Below are 18,569 nucleotides of genomic sequence, written 5' to 3'. Positions count from 1 at the left end.
TGAAAATGTTTTTCGGCCACAGGGTAAGAAACTGGACCCTGTGCATTCAAAAACGTACCATACACGCCCTTCCTAAATAAATGAATTAAAATTTTGTTTAAAAAGTCAATGTTGGGGTTATTAGGAATTTAGGATAGCACGGATCCCAACATGCTTCATGAGGATCACATCCCGCTCGCCACTCTACTAGGCTATCTATACAATTTAAATTGTTTTTCTTTTGGCCTAATATCATAACAGTGATTCCTTTTGTACCTTTTTTTTTTTTTTTTGTCTCAATACACATTTCCTTTTTTATACATTCTGAATACAAAGGATTTATGAAAACTAATTTTTAAAACAGAAAAAAAAGGTCGGTAGTGTATTTAGAAAATATAAAGTGCAAAAAGAAACCTCCTGTCGGATCCTAAAATTAAAACATCACAAGCCCATGAATACACAAAGCCCAAATTCTCAAGCCCATATGTGAGGTGACCATATGGACTGTGTTTCTAAACACGATCCTAGCGTATCCATACATCGGCACATCATTTTTTGCGAAATATTTTGATCTGAGAAGTTTATTCGTGTCCTTATAAAATTCAGGGACTATGTTATACGATATTAAAATTTGAGAACTAAAAATAAGATTGAATGAAAATATGTGAATTAAAAATATATTTTACCATAGATTTGCCATGTAGGATTGAATTGGGAGCCCTAAACAAACTCAGGAATATGAGTTCTAACAGCCCTCAACTCAGTATCACTCATTTTTGGACTTTAGGGTATGTTTGGTATAAAGGATAAAAATAATTTTTTTAAAAAATTAAAGGAAAATATAAAAGGTATGAGTCTAACAAAATAAAATACAAAATTTATCTCTAATATTTTTTTGTCTCCTTTCTCCCAAACACCCCATTAAATTTTCAAATACACGGCTAAATGCTACATCGACTATTGTAACATTAATCAAGATTCAAGAATACATAGTCCAAAAAATGTAGAAACAAAGGAACTTCCCATTTACTAAAGAAAGCATTTTACAACGAACAGAGACAAAACAAAGCAACCATTTTTCTTCCTTTTGCTTATCTTGGGTTGCTTACATAATTCTAAACCCCTATATTTCAGAACCTGAGTTTCTGTCAAAGCTTTTTACTTCACTGTTAAGGTTGAAGCTGAAGCAGCATTAATCAAAGATGAAGATGGAGGATGGCAATGCCTTTGGCTACTACTACTTTTAATTGCTGAACGTTGCGACGATGAAGGATTGGAGGAACCCTCGTACCTGCAGGACTGGCTTCTTATTTTCCTCTTTTCACCTTCTTGAACCCTGTCTGATGCAGCTTGTGAAACCTTTGTGTCATTTAGGCCAGGTGGGAGAACACAGTTGCACAGAAGACCTTCATGTAAAGGGACACAACTTAAAGAGTTAGGAGGAATATTTAATAGTTAATTTGGACTGGGAGGGCCCAAAAATCTTGTTTGCAAGGTGCACCATAGGAAGTTAGGAACATCAGTTTACATAACAGGTACATATTAAATGTGGAAAGAAAATTGTTGCCTAATCAAAATTTAAATATATCAGTAGATGCTTCAAGAGCATTCCTCTTGTCACTTTGTGCAAAGGGTATATCAGTAGATGAAAACCTCTATTACACAAACCACCAAGGTGAAACTCCATTTATAATTAGAAAACAACGCTAAAAGCACATATAGAACTGCATAAGAAGTTTTGTCCTTAAAAAAATATCATTACAAGCTTTTATTATTATATCAACAAAGTCAAAAAAGAAAAAAGAAAAAAGAAAAACATGTAAAGTCTAATTAAACAAGTTTTCGAAGTGAAACTTCAATTCTAAATGAAAAACATCATAAGCACGTATAGAACGGCGTCTAAGTTTTGTCTTTTTGTCCTTAAGAAAATATAATTACAAGCTTTATTAAATCTAACAAAGTTGAAAATTAAAAAAAAAAAATGTGAAGCCTAATTAATTTAGAACCTAGCAAGCAACAGGTATCAGAAGAAACAGATAATTCCAAACACAGCATTCAACAAAATGATAGCCACAAAATTGATAACCATTGGAGTTTCCAGTGGTGACAGGCGAAAAACCAACGAAAACAAACTATAAAAGACAAAAAAAAGTTAATTAACGACGAGAATACTATGATCCATCTATTCCCTTACCAAGTCGAGCAAGCCGGTTGACCCAACGAGGGATTGACTTTCCGGTCAATTTGAGACAAACATCGTTACAGAAATGGTTGCAATTCTTGGAAATGAGATGATAGGTGTTGCCGGAGTAATCCTGAGCCAGCTTCTCCATGAATGCTCGAACATCCTTCGGACCCAGATCTGTTGTTCCGATGAAAATTGACTTTCTGAAAGTGAACCCAGGGCAGTGTTTGGGTTGGACTTCGAAAATCCCCGTTGTGTCGTGCTCGTGCGCACCAAAACCATATTCCAATCCATGAACTACAGAAAAAATAAATAAATAAATTATCAACAGGAAAAGGAAATTGGGTTAAATAAAGTGAGAAGATTTGGAGATATAAGATAGGTCCAAATGGTTAAGGGAGAAGGAAAAGAAAGAAAGATGTGGATTGGAATCTTCCGTTAACAAAAACTAAAAACTAATATTTGCGGATAAAAAAGAAGTGTTGGGGTTGGTTGGTTAGTACCTTGAACCCCAGAATGGTAGACTCCAAGGCCAAGCCAATAGGCATAGCCGTTGATTGGGGTGAGATCATAGACGTTGAGGTGAACGGGAACTGTGCCAGGCTTGTTCTTGCGTGGCCCTGACACAAGCTTGCGCAGCATTATGGTGGAGGAAATAGAATTACAAGATTGAGAAGGAGAAGGTGCAAGTTGCAAGTTGCAAGTAGAAAGAAAAAAGAGTGGTCCTTTTTAGTTTGGAAGAAAAGAAGAAGAATCTCTATGGCTGTGGGTGCAGCCTTGGCATCTATCGGCGGCCGAAAGTTCTTTTGTTTCACCCACCTTTCACTTTTTTATTTATTATAATTATTCTCATTCTAATTATCATTCTCTCTTTTTTATTTTTTTAACGTATAAATATGTCTAAATACTACTGCTACCACCTTAGCTCAGTTCTTATTTATAAATCCTAATTATTTACTTTATTAATATTAACAAAAGTAATTAATTTAATTTAATAGTAATAAATTTATATATTTTAAAAATACAATTATCAGTTTATTATTAATTTTTTTATCTTTTAAATACATGTTAATATAATCTCTCTTTTATTTAATTAGGATTTTTTTGTCTAAAAATAATTAATGGATTAAATCTAATGATTAATGCACAACCAAGTTTTTTATACACCCAAAAATAATTTTCATTTCTTTTCATATCAAATTATATTACTTATAAAGCTTATATTTTTTTCAGCTCTATCTGTCTCTTACTCTGTATTCATTAACATATTAGATATTCATGTATACTTTTTCTATATAAAATAAAAAAAAAAGTTTAAAAAGAATATTTTTATTAGAATGAATAAGGAAATGGTAAATGAAAAAATTGTTTATGAACTAACGATAAAATAGAAAAACTAATAGTAGTATATTATAAATTTAAATTTTACTTGTTTGAATTAAAAAAAAAAACGTATCTTTTGATTTTCTGAATGATTAAAAAATCATTCTTTTTTGTTTTCTCTAATGTAAATATTTTGAACAGTCTTAACGCTACTCTGTTGGCTCCCTGAAATCTGAACGAGGCGGTCAAAGCGCATGGTTATGGAAGTCAGAATAGAAACATGAGCAAAATTTGTAAGGCTGTTCCCTTGTTGTTCTACAACTGGTTTTGGAGACAGTTAAAAATCATTATCCAAGTCATCTCTGTTCCCTATGAATTCCTCAATATCTTCTTTATTCTCTTTTTTATAATCCCTATGAGGTATTGTAACTTTAACAACTTTTCTTTACTCCTTTCGTGTACCTCGGAAGGACCAAATTGCATATTTCAATGTTAAATATAATTTATTCTATTTTTTTAAAATAAAACTTTATCAGTACTGATTAATATAAAAGTGTATTTAAAAAGGAAAATGTTTTTGCTATTAAAGCTAATTAGTGTTCTTATCACGCTGATTTGTTAAAAAAAATTTAAAAAAATTACTTAGTGTGAAAATTATAAAAAAAATGTGTATACAAGATTATAAAGAGTGTAATGTTTTACCTTTCAATAAAAATATTTTTATTTTAAATTTCTTAACTACTACCCTCTGAAACATGATAAAGAGAAATAAAAAAAATTAGATTATAAGTGGAAATTATTTATTTACAAAATCAATAAATTTTTCATTTTTAATATTTTTTATTAATTATGTTATTGATAAAAAATATTTTTATTGAAAAACGTGATTAATTATCTTTATGTTTTGCTTGATTTAGATGACAAAAATAAATGAAATAATTTAAAAGATTAGAAATTAAGTATATATGAATAAAGTTATATGTTGTTTGTTTGTTTTAAGAAAAATGAATGAAAAATAGAGTAGAAATAATATTATAAAAATAATTGGTAAGAATGAAATATGAAGAAGAAAATTAAATAAACACACAAAAATCAATTATGATGCACAAATAATCAATTAAGTCGGTTCTGATGAGCATAAAAAATCAATCATGATACACAAATAATTAGTTAAGTTGGTAAAAAAATTGACTACTTAGGTGAAATAATTGATTTCTATTATTCAAAATAATTTTTGTGAGGACAGAAAATTTCTCTGTTGGCCCCTTGAGTTTCAAAGTTAACTCTCTCATAGGACACAACTTTCATATACCAAACCTACGCAACTCAATTTTGTTAAATTTGTTCTCTCTCATTTCTGTCGTCACTTTCAAACATAATGTTAATAGAATTTTTATTTTAATCATTTTTTATCTATAAAATTGAAACTCAAAATCTTATTTAAAGAGGTTGAATTTTATTTCACTCATATCAACTTCTTGTTATTTTTTGCACCTTTAATATGATAACAAAAAAAAACATTATCAATTTAAGAAAAATGTTAGCAATCCACCATTTTAAATACGCTTATAATAATTAATTCATACCATCCTAACATATATTTACAATTCATAGATATATTTAAATCGATTTTAATTAATTAATAGGATAAAAAGTATGCTAATAATGTTTTAAAACAAAACTCAATTTAATATTAGATTAAATGTATTTTATTTATTTTTAAAATTTTTTAACTTTTATTTAGAGTCTAATTTATTTATTTTTTAAATTTTTATAACTTTTCAACGTTAACACAGATATTTATGAATATCCTAAGTATCTGCAAATATCTATTAAATTCTGTAAGTACCTTCATATTGAATACTAGTGCAGGTATAAATTAAATAGGTGAAGGATAACTACGACCAGTGCATGTGCTACTGCCATAGTTGCTAAGTTAATGATTGTGGCAGACTATAATGACTTGTGATAATGGAGCAAGAGACATTGGTAGTGGTGGAATTATCATGTGTAGGACATGTCTGGATTCGGGAGCCCACTCATAGTAAATTGATAATGAATTGAAATTAAAAATAGGATAAATAATGAAAATTATTTCTGAAAGTGAGTGTTGACAAATTAATTTCTAAAAAATAAAAAAAATTGAAGTCTAATTTATGAATAAATTTATTTTTAAAATATGTAATAAATTAGTTTCATAAATAATTTAATAATAAATTATTTTTTAAATTTTATAATTTAATATCAAATCAATACTAAAAATATATTATTTATTATTAAATTGGTCTATAAATATTATAATTTAATAATAAAAATGTCTCAAATAATTAATTTATCACATTTTTTCATATTTATAATTAAATTTATATTTTTTATTTTTCAGAAATTTATTTATTATTACATCATATTTTTTGTCACGAATTTGACTATTTATCCATAAAATATAATATCTAATAATATTAATATTTTTTACTATAATTTTATTATTTTTTTATTTAGTATTTCTTTTTACTATTAAAATAATTTTTTAAATCTAATAAATTTATTATATAATATATGTTTGAGTTATTGTGTTAAAAGTACTTTTTAATTAAATTTACTATATTACCAATCAACTATAATTATTTTAGGCCGGCTTGACTATTAAAATGTTTGTTATAAAAGTACATAAGTTTACTGTATAATATTTTTATCAACTTAGTATACGCAATTTATACAAAATACATTTATGTTTGAGTTTTACCATTCGTATAAAAAACATTCGATCACTCGAATTTATCAACATTTCGTGATTTCAGTTTTTTTAATTTAATTATTTCCTCTTTAAAATGGGGTCTGTGACACCTTACAATATAATGGTTGAATTAAACTGATATACAGTTTCAAGAGTAGCTTAAAAAATATATCACGTGTTTGTTAAAGCTTTATTACCCGAGGTTTGATTCTTAGTTATATCACGAAGTTCTTTATTGAAAGATCTAAAACACATTCTTATGTTCTTTATTTCTCCCCTAAAAAAATGTTCTTTATTCCTCAAAGTGATTTTTTTTATTTCCAGCTAAAGAATCCCATTCTGCATGAGAAAAAAAAATGTATCAGTAGTTTAATGATATGCGATAAAAAAAAAAATTACTAACGAATTTTTAAAATATTCCTCTAAAAATATATATTTTTTTATCAGTAGAAAAAGAAAAAATAAAACTACACCCTAAGAAAAAAAGCCCTCAGGATATCTGCAAGAACTAAATAACTAAAGATAAGATGGACAAAGTGTAACATCCCAATTTTTCGTAAATAAATTTAAAAAGCTTTTTAGTAATAAATAAATAAATAAATAAATATAGAGCAAATAATAGGCTGAGAATACCCTAGGTATAAATAGTTATGTTAAGTCAGCTGCCTCCTTTTGGCCTCATTTTCGTTTTTCCCCTTCTCCTCTCAAAACCCTTTCTTTTTCCCGCAGCCCACCAAACCAGTCTCAGAAAAATGACGATCTCAAACCCGTTCACCGTTGGATCGTCGTGAAATTTGAGTATCATGTTCGCAACACAATTCCGAGCATTCTCACCGTGAATTTTGATATCGTGTCTGAACTGAGAGAAAAACCCTTCGCATTGTAGCCTTTTTCTTTCCCGCAGAAACCCAGAGCTGTCTTGGTAAAACTACGATCCCGGTTTCGTTAACCGTTGGATTATTGTGAAATTTGGATATGTTGTTCGAAATTCAATTCCGCACGCTTCCACCGTTGGGATTTGCGAGATAATATTAGTGGAGGGAGAAAAAGGAATCGTATGAAGACAGTACAAGTGGAGGTTTCAATCTCTTCTCCGTCTCTCTGACGTTTGGGAATTCTATCGGAGCAGTCGGATGAATAATTGAAAGAATTTTCGGGAACCGCTAGAGATGTTGCTATCGTTGGCTGAAGACACGTGAGCCCGCTTAGAGGTAAGAGATGAGTTATTCACAGTTGGGGATTAGTGAGAACATGTGTAGGGATCCTTAGAGGATTAAATTGGGATTTTATTTTGGGATGTTTGTTAAATTGCAATTTTTCCTTTATAATTATAAATAAAATATTGATGTCCTGATGAAAATTGCTTGATAAATTGTGCTCTTGATATTTGTATATTTGGACCTATGATTTGGATATAATTGTGTAATATTATTTGAGGGGTTTTAGTCCTCATGTTGTGATAGTCTTTTATATAAATTGTTATATTGAGGATATGAAATGATAATTCAAATTGTGAGTATGTGATAAATTGTAGAATAACATGTTGCTTTGAGATTATAATATTGTTATTGAGATTGAGTATAAGTGTAAAGTTGAACATGTGTTAATTTGTGAGATACGTGTAAACATGTGATGGTGGATTGTGACACTATGAGATGTGAAATTGTGAATGAGTTCTAGTTGTGGATAAGTGTGTAGTTAACACTTGATGTGAAATTACTTGTGTTGTAAGCTATGAATTGTACAATACCCGACCAGCGTTATCTTGAGAAAAGCGTTGATGCGCAGTGTTAAAGAGAAAATGTAGGTTTCCTATTTAGGAACCAGTGTTAAATCGTAGCGCAATTGTGTTGAACGTGTTTAAAACGCGAGTGTAAGGTCGTGGGTATTGTATAATTCATGAGCAGTGTCTGCATGTAAAAAAAAAAATATTTTAGGGGTTGGACCTGAATCAGGAGGGAGAGCCCCTACGGACTCTTCGGAGTGTAGGCCTTGGGGGTCACCGGGTTTGAGTGCTCCTTTAAGCCTATGCTGATCTCATATGGTTGGAGCATTCTCGCAAAACATCGTGACCCTGACTGGTCTCCCTATGATCTTACTTAGTGAGAGTGACCTGACAAACCCATTGTGTGGTGTGTCTTGTTATGTACTCCTAAGCGCCCCAGGGTGGTTTTTCACTGACATGGTACCACATTGCATATAGAATTGAGTCTTAGCATAACTATTGCATATGCTTGCTAATTGATGTGTTATTATATCTTGATCGAAGTGTGAGATTCTTGTGTAATGTGATTGATAATTGAAAAGTGAATTTTGAATGACGAAGTGGTGAAGTTACGTGAGCTATGTTTAAGTAAGTGGTATCTCATTTATATAATATGTATATTTAATTGTCTTGTTTCTCTATTAGGTAGGAATGTGATAACTCACTCCCTGTGTGTTGTTGTGTTTGGATCCTGTGATGATCTTGAACTTGTGTTCGGGGGAGCAGATGAATAGGTGGATGACTATGAAGAACCTCATGCTAGAGGACACGGGAACACCACGCTCTGATAGGATGTGACATTAGAATATAGGTTCTATATTAATTGTATGAGACTTATATGACTTCTTTGAGTCGAGATGACTTTATTATTTATTTGGACAAGTTCGAATATGATGTAGAAGAAAGTGAATGTGAGCCTTTTACCAATTTGAAAAGCTTGTATTTAAAAATGTTTTAAAAATACTTTTAATTAATATTTGAATTTTTATTCCTTTATTAATATATATGTGAGGGGTAGAGGGTGTTATACAAAGACTCCCAAATAAAAGGAACCTCAATTGATGACGAAATCATGTTAACCAAATAGTCCACACACACTGTTTTCCCTCCCTATAGGCATACTCAAAGGAGAGATTTCAAGTTCCCATGTTCCGTCTTTGAAGCATCAAATGTGATTAATGATAGCAGCTGAGAGATGCAAGCCTATATGATCTTGATCAACAATAATGGAAACACTTTTAACTATTTTATTGGTAATTGAGTAAGAATAAGGTAGGGGAAAACCAGTACAAAAAAAAAAAGGTAATGGAAGAACATAATTAAATGTAACCCAAAATAAAAAGCGATAACGTTGATTCTAATAAACAAAGAATGTTATTTAGAATCCACCATAAAGTTGGTATGAGTTAGGGCACATCAATGGAATAAACTAGTTTAGATTACTTGATTAGAGTAGTTGTCATCAAGTATCAAGCATTAGTCACAAGATCTAAAAAAAAGGTATTGGTCACAAGTTGTTATGTATTGCTTAAGTTTACCTAGCGAGAATTGTTGTATAAGTAGTAGAATAATAGCATTGTAATTTTGTAATTAAAAATAGATAAGAAGTTTTCCTCTTGCCGAAAAAGAGACGATATACTTTTTTTTGGTCAGTCTGAAATAAAAAAGGAATACTTAAAGACAAATTTTTGTTTCTTACTTGAAATAGAAAACGGATCAAGAATCATCAGTGGCCGGATTGGGCTACAAAGTCCATTAATTACCCAAACTTGTAATTTGGAATTGGTGGGCTACGAGATACTCCAGTTCGGCTAGTGAAACAAGCACAATGTACATCCAGTTGCTAGTTTTCTATATTTTTATTATTAAAATTTCAAAATACGAGTTTTTTTACCATTAGATAATTTTTATTCAAAATGTATTATGAAAATTTTAAAGTACAGTTAAAGTGCATTTCTAGGGAATCCATTAATTGCATTCGTAAATGGAAAGATTTTTTACCTATCCCGACTTTTTTTTTTCTTTTGACGTTCATTTGGTAAATTTCTGGGGAAATTCATAATTACTGGTTAGTGTTTGTTTTCTTTTTTTATCTTTTTCTTTTGGGTGAGTAGTGAAAATGGAAAGACATGATATTACTTATGAGTTACGGACAATTCGGGTGATTCAGAAATTAGAAAACAGAAAAAAGCCCCTCTTCCCACGAAGCTTCTCTTAACTTTATTCATCATTTAGTACCAAAGGAATCGATGCTTTCTTTCTTTTTCTGTCATATTTTAGCTTTTTTCTTTTTTTCCTTGGAGAAAAGAAGTTATAAGCTTTTACTGAAATAACTTTGTAAACTGGGAAGTCGTGATGGGTGGAAAAGGATGCTTATATATATATATATAACCTTTGTCAATTGTGCTCTGAAGAGTTCTTTAGTCCTCTATTAATTACTAGTTACCATAAGGCTTAGCAATTTATAAAATAAAATTGCTAAATAGTATAGGAAATGGTTTTAAAGAAATACAAGACAGAAAATGGAGGATTTTAATTTTGGTGTACAATGGCATCAATAAGGTTTGAACTATCTCAATCTCCTACCACTAAAATCTTGGTTGGTTAGAAAATGGATGACTCTGACATGTTTGTGTCAAATTCTTCTACCCTTTTATTTATGTTTTAACCAATAAAAATAAAATAACATCAACTAGCATATTTACTTTCAAGAAAATAAATTCAAGTTGTGAATGAAAAAATATATTTGAGAGAAGGAAATTTCACTAAAAATGATTAGCTAAATTTTTGAATAAAAATTATTCATTAACAAAATCGATAGATATTCTATGTTAAAATAATAATTAAAAAAAAAAACAATTCTTGTACCAAATAGCATTCCTCTTTATATAGAATGAGTATAGTCCCATAGGGAAATACTTTACGAATTCGTAGTTCTACGAAAAAATTTAGGACGATTTCTTTCAAAACTTTTAATTTTATATTTATAATTTAAATTAAACCAACTAGATTTGAATATTGACTTTCGTATACATTCGTGCGACGTGATTTTCACACTAAATAGCATTGCCCTAGTCCCATGTTACTGAACAGTTTTTGCATTAATAAGGTTTGGCCTAATTCGGCTCACCACACCAAAACCATGTATAAGCATTTGTCGAGCTTAAGGAATGGATCAGTCCTAAATATCTCGAACTATTTGGCTACAGATTTTGCATGGGTTGGAATTCCCCTAGTGTTCTCCCTAGCTTGCTGTGTATTTGTTCCTTCTTTGGGCCCCCCCATCTCCAATGTACTCCAAAAAAGGTCACGATCTTGTAGTTTTGGTCATACATATGAAGAACTCAAAACTTTACCCCCTAGACACAAGCAAACTCACATGTATTGTTTGTGATTATATGCAGCTTTGGTACCTGTCTCGTGTGAAAAAAATTGGTTTGGATTAAACTGGATTGTAATTAAACTTAAATCATATTGTTTTTTTAACTGATTTAAAAAAAATGAATGTACTATTTTATAAAATCAATTCGATTAAACCAAATTATTTTTTACAAAACTAGTTCGATTGATTTTCACTTCAATATTTTATTATTTTAAGAAAATAGTTTAAAAATCAATTTGATTCTTAAAATCAGTTTAAATCCAATTTGATTCTTAAAATCAGTTTAAAATTGGTTAAAAATTAATTGGTTTTCAAATCAGTTTAACTATTTAAATATAAAAATTGAACTGATTAAAATAATTTAAAATCAATTCAATTGAATTTTTTCACTCCCCAATTTCTCACTTGCTTGCGTCCAGCGAAGTATCCTTGTCACTTAACAACACCCTTTTCATCTCTTCATTCAATAACATTGACAGACTATGCAGTTAGAAATGGACTTGGGCTGTCTAGTATCTCTTTGGTATAAAGATCATTTCATATTTTCAAATAAAGATTTTTCATATATATGTTTAGAAATTAAATTTTAATTAGAAAATAATCAATTGGCGAAGATAATTTAGAGATGGAGAAATGCAAAATATATTGGTAGTAAGATTCCATATAGTTTTGGTAATTTTTATTTGAATGTATGATTGTTTGTGCTTAGAAGTACTTTTCCGCTAACTTCAAATTGCACATATCCATCTCTGATTGATTTGAATTATCATTATTTGGTGCTTTCTTCATTTCCTGGCAGGGCTCTAAATGGGACACCTGGCCTGATGAGCCTAAGCGAGAAAACATGTTTGGCTAGAAATTTAACTTCTGCATTTACATTATTGCATTATCTATTTCTCATTCTATCTTGAAAAGTTCATTTTAAAATATAAATTTACATTTCAGAATGAACATTTTAAAATACAATGTGAGATGAAGGATGCAATAATGGAAGTGCAAGATACAATAGCCGTTTGGTTAGGTCAAATTGATCCATTTTTTTTACATTAATTTTATATATTCAAAAAATATAAAAAGGTAGGCCTAATAAGCAAATAGGTTCAATAATTTTCAAGTCTGCATTTTGCTAGTTTGTCTTAGTTGAGTGATCCATTGGGCTAGGCCGAGTTTCTTTCGGCCTGCAAGGTAAAAAATCCAGCCTAGGCCAATTTGTTGGGTCATTGGGTTAACCCGTCAATCGTAATCATCTTTGACTGCTCTATGTAATTTTAAATATTTTTTCATTTATTTAAATATTCATTAATATATGAGATAATTTGATAATGTTGACTAAAATTAACTTAGATTTGTTTAAAAAATATTAGTAAAAATAATTTAGAGAAGCAAAATAATAGATAATATTTGAAATTCAAAATTAGAAAGTCCTTAATTGTATCCTAGCTGTATAAAAATAGTAAAATAATTATAGTTTAAAATGACACATGATATTATATTTGTTTGTAAATTAAAGTCCATCTTATTTCTTTTTTATATAGACTACAAATATATATATATATATATTTACAGGAAGTAACCTTGCTACAAATATAAGACTAAGCCTTAATTTAAAATATGCAAATATTAATTTTACCTAAAATAAAATCTTGTGTGTTTTTATTTAAAAGCTTGTTTTTAGAATAATTAGTTTCACTAAACAATTTCAACTTTTAGGACACCTCTTCTTTATAGCGACACAATCCTTAGGACGGTGATTTTTCAAACAACAAAGATATTAGTTTATCCTTCTCTGAGTGTGTTCACGTTAGAAGAGAGACCAATCATTTAGCTTATCTTTTGGCCAAATTTGCTTTAGATTCCAGTTCAATAGAAGATGTCCATTAGTTTGTTGAATAATTAAATCATTTTACCTATAAGAAAAACTTCAACTTTCAAAAAAAGAAGTCACATGTTAATGTATATGTGAAATTCTGATGCAACATTACTCAAGTTGCAAGCACAACACATACTATTATTTACACGTGCTTAATTGATAACTTCGCAATCTTTATCTTCTCCAAAATAGGGTAAAATTTGTTTTTTTTTTTCATGTACTTTCAACAAAATTTGGTTTTAATCTTTGTATCTTTATATAATCCATTTTGGTCTTCAAACTTTGAAAAAGTATATTTAATCCCTATAATTGATCATTTATTTTCTTTCTTTCTTTCTCTGAAGAGCCAAGTGCGAAGAGGCAAATAATCAAATTTCTTTCTAAGTTTAAACAAATAAACTTCTTAATTTGCTCATTAGACTATCTTTTTGTTCTTCACGTTTTATACATTTGCTGTATTATTTTATTTTATTTTTGCTAAATTGAATTTGTCGTGCTTTTAAAATAGTGAAGTCTGGAAACCTCCATTCACTTTGAAAATCATTTTAGCGAAAAAGAAAATATTACGATGCTTAACCTATCTTATCATGGTATCACCTTATCTATTGTTGGCAGATATATGTTTGCTTGTAAAAGGGTAAAAGATCAAAATGATAGATTTTCATGTCCTTAGAGCAACTGATAAATCAAGCCAAAAAACATTGTTGTAGATCTGGCGGGGTCCATGATAAAAATAAAATAAAATAGCGGAACACTAGGATAATAAGTTTTTCTTTTGAACAATTTTAGGAATGTACCAGTGCATTGCATGATATATGTTTTTAAGAAAATGAAAGAGAGATAGAGAAGAAAAAAAAGTGAAATGGAAAAGAAAAAAACACTAAAATACTGTCCAACTCACACGTAGGGACGGTTAAGAAATTTTTATAATACTGTTGATTGACTACGATTTTAACTTTGATTTGCTTGCAGTTGCATTTGTGATCGGAATAGGACAATAGACTTCTATGATGAGCACTACAAATAAAAATAATAAGTTTTTAATATATTAAATATTGTACTATTTTTGTTTTGTTTTTCCTTAACAACTCGTTTTTGTTTTGGTGAAACCTTAACAACTCGTTTAAGTTAACAAAGAAAAGAAGTACTTGAAGAGGTTATGCAATGGGTTGCACTGTTACTACGTTGACTTATTATTAGACTATGAATTAAATATGAATACATGCGAATCTTTGCAAGATTTCAGACCACTTGATGATTGTGACCTTGTAGATGCACCAGCAAATAGGACAAATGCCTTCCTATACTAAAACCTAGTTAATATAACAAGTCTAATTTCATGTTCCATGTGTGGACAAACAACCGGTCAATGTTCATAAATCATAATCACTTAATCAGATTATACACGTTTGTAATGTTATCTAAGTTCAAAATAATATCCTGATTTCTAATCATGCGTATGAAAAAAAAATTGTTAGAAGAGATAAGATTTGATCTCTAAGTCTCAAAGGTTAGTAATATGACTTCCAGCAAAAAAAAAACTCATTTATTTAAAAAAATGCTTGTTAATTTAATATTTTTGGTAATAATTTCTTAATGTATTACTCTATTCGGTACATCACAAGTCATATCACTAGTCACACACTTAAAAAAATTTGACATTATATTTTAATCCAAAATCTTAAAGTTCAGATTACAAATTTTTTCCTCACTTATAGTCACAAACAGATTTACATATTTGGTATGCAATTTTACCTCACGCTTTAACCCAACAAGTAGCACTACCTAACCATTAATTGTTTTATGAATACAAGAATTATGAATGTGCCGTCGGTTGTTGTTTTACATCCGAACGATGGAAACAATTTAGAGAGAGTCTGTTTATAAAGTGGCCAACCGAGGCACACGTTTCTAAGAAAAATAAATGGCTGCCTTTTATAATGGTACAAATCTCAATTTATAACAAGGCTCGAGGTCAGTAGTTTGAATAGGACTAAGTTGGTGTAAATTCTAGTATCTTTTTTTGATTCCTTCAGATAAATAAAAAATTATAGTTGGCTCACATTAAAAAAAGCTAAGCCTTGATCTAACCAGATATCTGTTATTTGGCATGTAGAAGACATTTTAATGGGTAACCAACCGTTAACGAGGTTGGAATTGAATTTATGGTCGCATTAGTTTAAACATTTGATTTCAATTCGCAGGTTCTTTTAGCAGAGTTAATTTGATTTTTAAGTTGAAACCAATTGCGGCAGATTCTAGTCCAGATTTGAAACGAAACTAGTTATGGAAGCTAAACCTCTCTTTAAATTCACCTATGTACAGATTAGAAAACAAAAAATAAATCTCCCACAAAGAAAAAAGGACTTAACAAACTACTGACCAATACAGGAATTGAATAATTCAGAATTCATGAACAGATAATTGAAGAACTTTGGTCCTCTCATAAACAAATTTACACAACACATTATTATTACAAGCTGTGAAGCAATAAATTTAGTAAAATGTTAACTATACTAAGTACTAAACTTCAACACAATCCCATGATGCTTACAGCTTTAGGGACAAATCAAGGTGTTTCATTTCCTCTTGATTAGTCTTAAAACGAGTAACTCCACTAATCATATTATATCCACTGATTTCTTCAATGGTCGCTGAATTAATCATGGTCGTTTTCACCGCATCGAATTTTCCAACATTACCTCGTGATGTTTTGTGACAACTTTCCATCGTTAGCTTCCCTATTCTAGGTTGTTGATCAATAAGGGGTCTTGACCATCCATGATGTCCAAAAGTGGTTCCAAACCCATTGAATGAAATATGAGAAGAATTTGAAGAAGGCTTGTGAATGATGGAGTGAGCCTTAATTCCAAGTGGTTTATTATTACTACAACCACCATGGAGAGGGAGAGAAGCCATAGTGGCATAGTGGTGAAGGTGATTATGGAGGAAGGGAATTCCGAAAGCTGTTGTTGCTGAGGCCATCATGCCACGTGATCCTGATCTATGATGACCTCTCTTTGTAATTGACCTCTCTCTCCTGTGGGCGTTTTGGTGTCCCCCAAGAGCTTGTGAACTGTAGAACTTTCTCTGACAGTAGTTGCAAGAGAACACTCGTGGCTCTGAGCCATGTTGGTTTTCTGAGGAAGTGCTTGGCAAATCTGTGTCCAAACACGTGATCAGATTCAGCACTGGACTGCACCCAACAGCAGAATCATCACCAAAGGCATTTAGATCCAATAAAGTATCTGTTTTTGCCTCTTCTTGTTCCTTAACAGATAGTTGTTTCTTCTCTTGTGGATTCTGCAATGGTGTGCTTGGACTTGGAGGAGTCTTTTCAGCGGAGAGGTTATTATCATAGAAGGGAGACTCGTGGCTCAGTGTTTCCATTGCAGAGTACTCTCCTCGTGCCCTTGTAATCGGTAGATTCATGAAACCTACCTTTAAATGGAAAGAAAAAGTAGTATACTGGAGGAGACACATGCTTTATTCTTATTATTTATTACTTACTATCATAGGTTTAGTACAAAGAACTAATTTCTTATGAAGTCACCATACACTTATATTTAGTGGTTAATTCTATTTTTAGTTCCCCTATTTTTTTTTTAAGTTCTAATCATGACTGACTTAATACATTATACTGGTTATAAAAAAATTGAAAAACTTAGATGTTTAACTATTATGGATTAGTCTAGAAACTTTATTCAAAAAATAAAGTAGTATAGTTGTAGTTGTAAAGGAGGATATATGGATGGATTTACATTTTACACAGTACTTTTGACTTTTATTGAAGATCAAGTGACACTGTCACCCATGTGGCTGGCTGTATGGATTGAGACTCGTGCAATTGTGTGTTTGCATTGTACTTTTTACATAGTGACCTACATATGAACAAGCATTTGGATTGTACTTTTTACATACTGGCCTACATATGAACAAGCTTTTGGTTTGGCTTGGCTTGGGAAAGAAACTATTGGTGAAGGATTATTATTTCTGCATGAGGTGGATGGTTTTGAGCCTCTCCCTTATCAACATCTTCATAAGTTAATGTGATGTTCAAAAATGAAGAGACGAAGAAGAATATGTATATTAACTAAAATTAAGACCAGCTAGAGTTCTGGAAGAAAATTACACAAATTCAAATTTTGAGAACAAGAAAGTATGAGAGAGAGAATAGAATCGAGATAATTCTCACAACTTGCATAAAAAACAATACTATCAATTAGTCTTTATATACTAGCTCAATTGCGTACGTAGTCCCTCAACTTGGTGCTAGTCATGCGATTCCTCATTCCTTTCCTTTGCCCCATCATTTCTGGACCAATGCTAACAACATTATTCCCTTTTTCTCCATGTGGGTCCCCTTTAGCTGACTTGGTCGAGAACATGCCTTCCCTATTTTCCTTCATTGCAATACCATCCCCATTTATGACAACCATGTCCTCAAGGTTGAAGTTAAGAAAGTTGTCTAACATCTCATTAAAATCCTCCCATGTGGCTTCAGCTGGAGTTGTGTTGTCCTATTGCACAAGCACCTGTGGTATAAAATTTGAGCCTTTCTTGATGGACCTAGTTTGCAAAATGGCAATTGGGGAAATTATTGGACCTGTATCGGTTGTGGTTAGAGGTAAAGGCATGTACTGTTCTTGTGGAATTCCTTTGAAAGACTTCAACTGAGTGATGTGAAAAACTGGATGTATTTTGGCTACATTAGGTAGTTGTAACTTGTAAGCCACGCTACCTATTTTGGCCACAACAGGAAATGGCCCAAAATATCTCATTCCCGACTTTTGATTTCTTCTCAAAGTGACAGAGTGTTGCCTATATGGTTGGAGCTTCACTAGAACTAAATCTCCCATTGCGAAGGACACATCAGTTCTCTTCTTGTCAACTTGGTTCTTCATGTATACTTGAGCTCTTTCCAAATGTTGTTTCAATTGTTGTAAAATGTTATCCCTGTTGATCAATTGTTCCTGTAGAGTAACAGGGTCTGATGCCTGTGGATTGTATCGAGTCAAAGCAGGTGGATCTCTCCCATATAATGCTTTAAATGGTGTCATACCAATGCTGGTGTGAAATGATCTGTTGTACCAGAACTCTGCCCAATTTAAAGCCTTGTACCAAGCTTTTGGATTATGAAAAGTGAAACACCTGAGAAACATCTCCAAGCACTTGTTCACTACTTCTGATTAGCCATTGGATTGAGGATGGTAGGCTAAGGACATGGCCAATGTGGTACCTTGCAATTGAAATAAGTTCCTCCAGAAATTGCTAGTAAAAACCTTATCCCTTTCAGACACTATTGACTTAGGCATGCCATGTAATTTAACC

At 31.0% G+C, this 18,569-nt stretch overlaps 2 protein-coding genes across 2 annotated transcripts; both read right to left on the bottom strand.

Moving 5' to 3' along the window:
- Positions 1-913: 913 nt before the first annotated feature.
- Positions 914-2,960, bottom strand: LOC114414935 (deSI-like protein At4g17486). Its single transcript, XM_028379389.1, has 3 exons — positions 2,668-2,960; positions 2,174-2,461; positions 914-1,385 (listed from the first exon to the last, which is right to left on the bottom strand). The coding sequence occupies exons 1-3, from the start codon at positions 2,804-2,806 to the stop codon at positions 1,138-1,140; spliced, it is 675 nt and encodes a 224-aa protein (XP_028235190.1). The 5' UTR covers positions 2,807-2,960; the 3' UTR covers positions 914-1,137.
- A 12,609-nt stretch (positions 2,961-15,569) lies between these two features.
- LOC114414934 (zinc finger protein 1-like) lies at positions 15,570-16,758 on the bottom strand. The gene has a single exon (XM_028379388.1). It carries the CDS (start codon positions 16,719-16,721, stop codon positions 15,789-15,791), a length of 933 nt encoding a protein of 310 aa, XP_028235189.1. The 5' UTR covers positions 16,722-16,758; the 3' UTR covers positions 15,570-15,788.
- Between the last annotated feature and the right edge of the window lie 1,811 nt (positions 16,759-18,569).

The sequence above is a fragment of the Glycine soja genome, chromosome 6 (genome assembly GCF_004193775.1).
Source record: "Glycine soja cultivar W05 chromosome 6, ASM419377v2, whole genome shotgun sequence".
Lineage (NCBI taxonomy): Eukaryota > Viridiplantae > Streptophyta > Magnoliopsida > Fabales > Fabaceae > Glycine > Glycine soja.
This window is presented reverse-complemented; position numbering and strand designations above follow the sequence as displayed.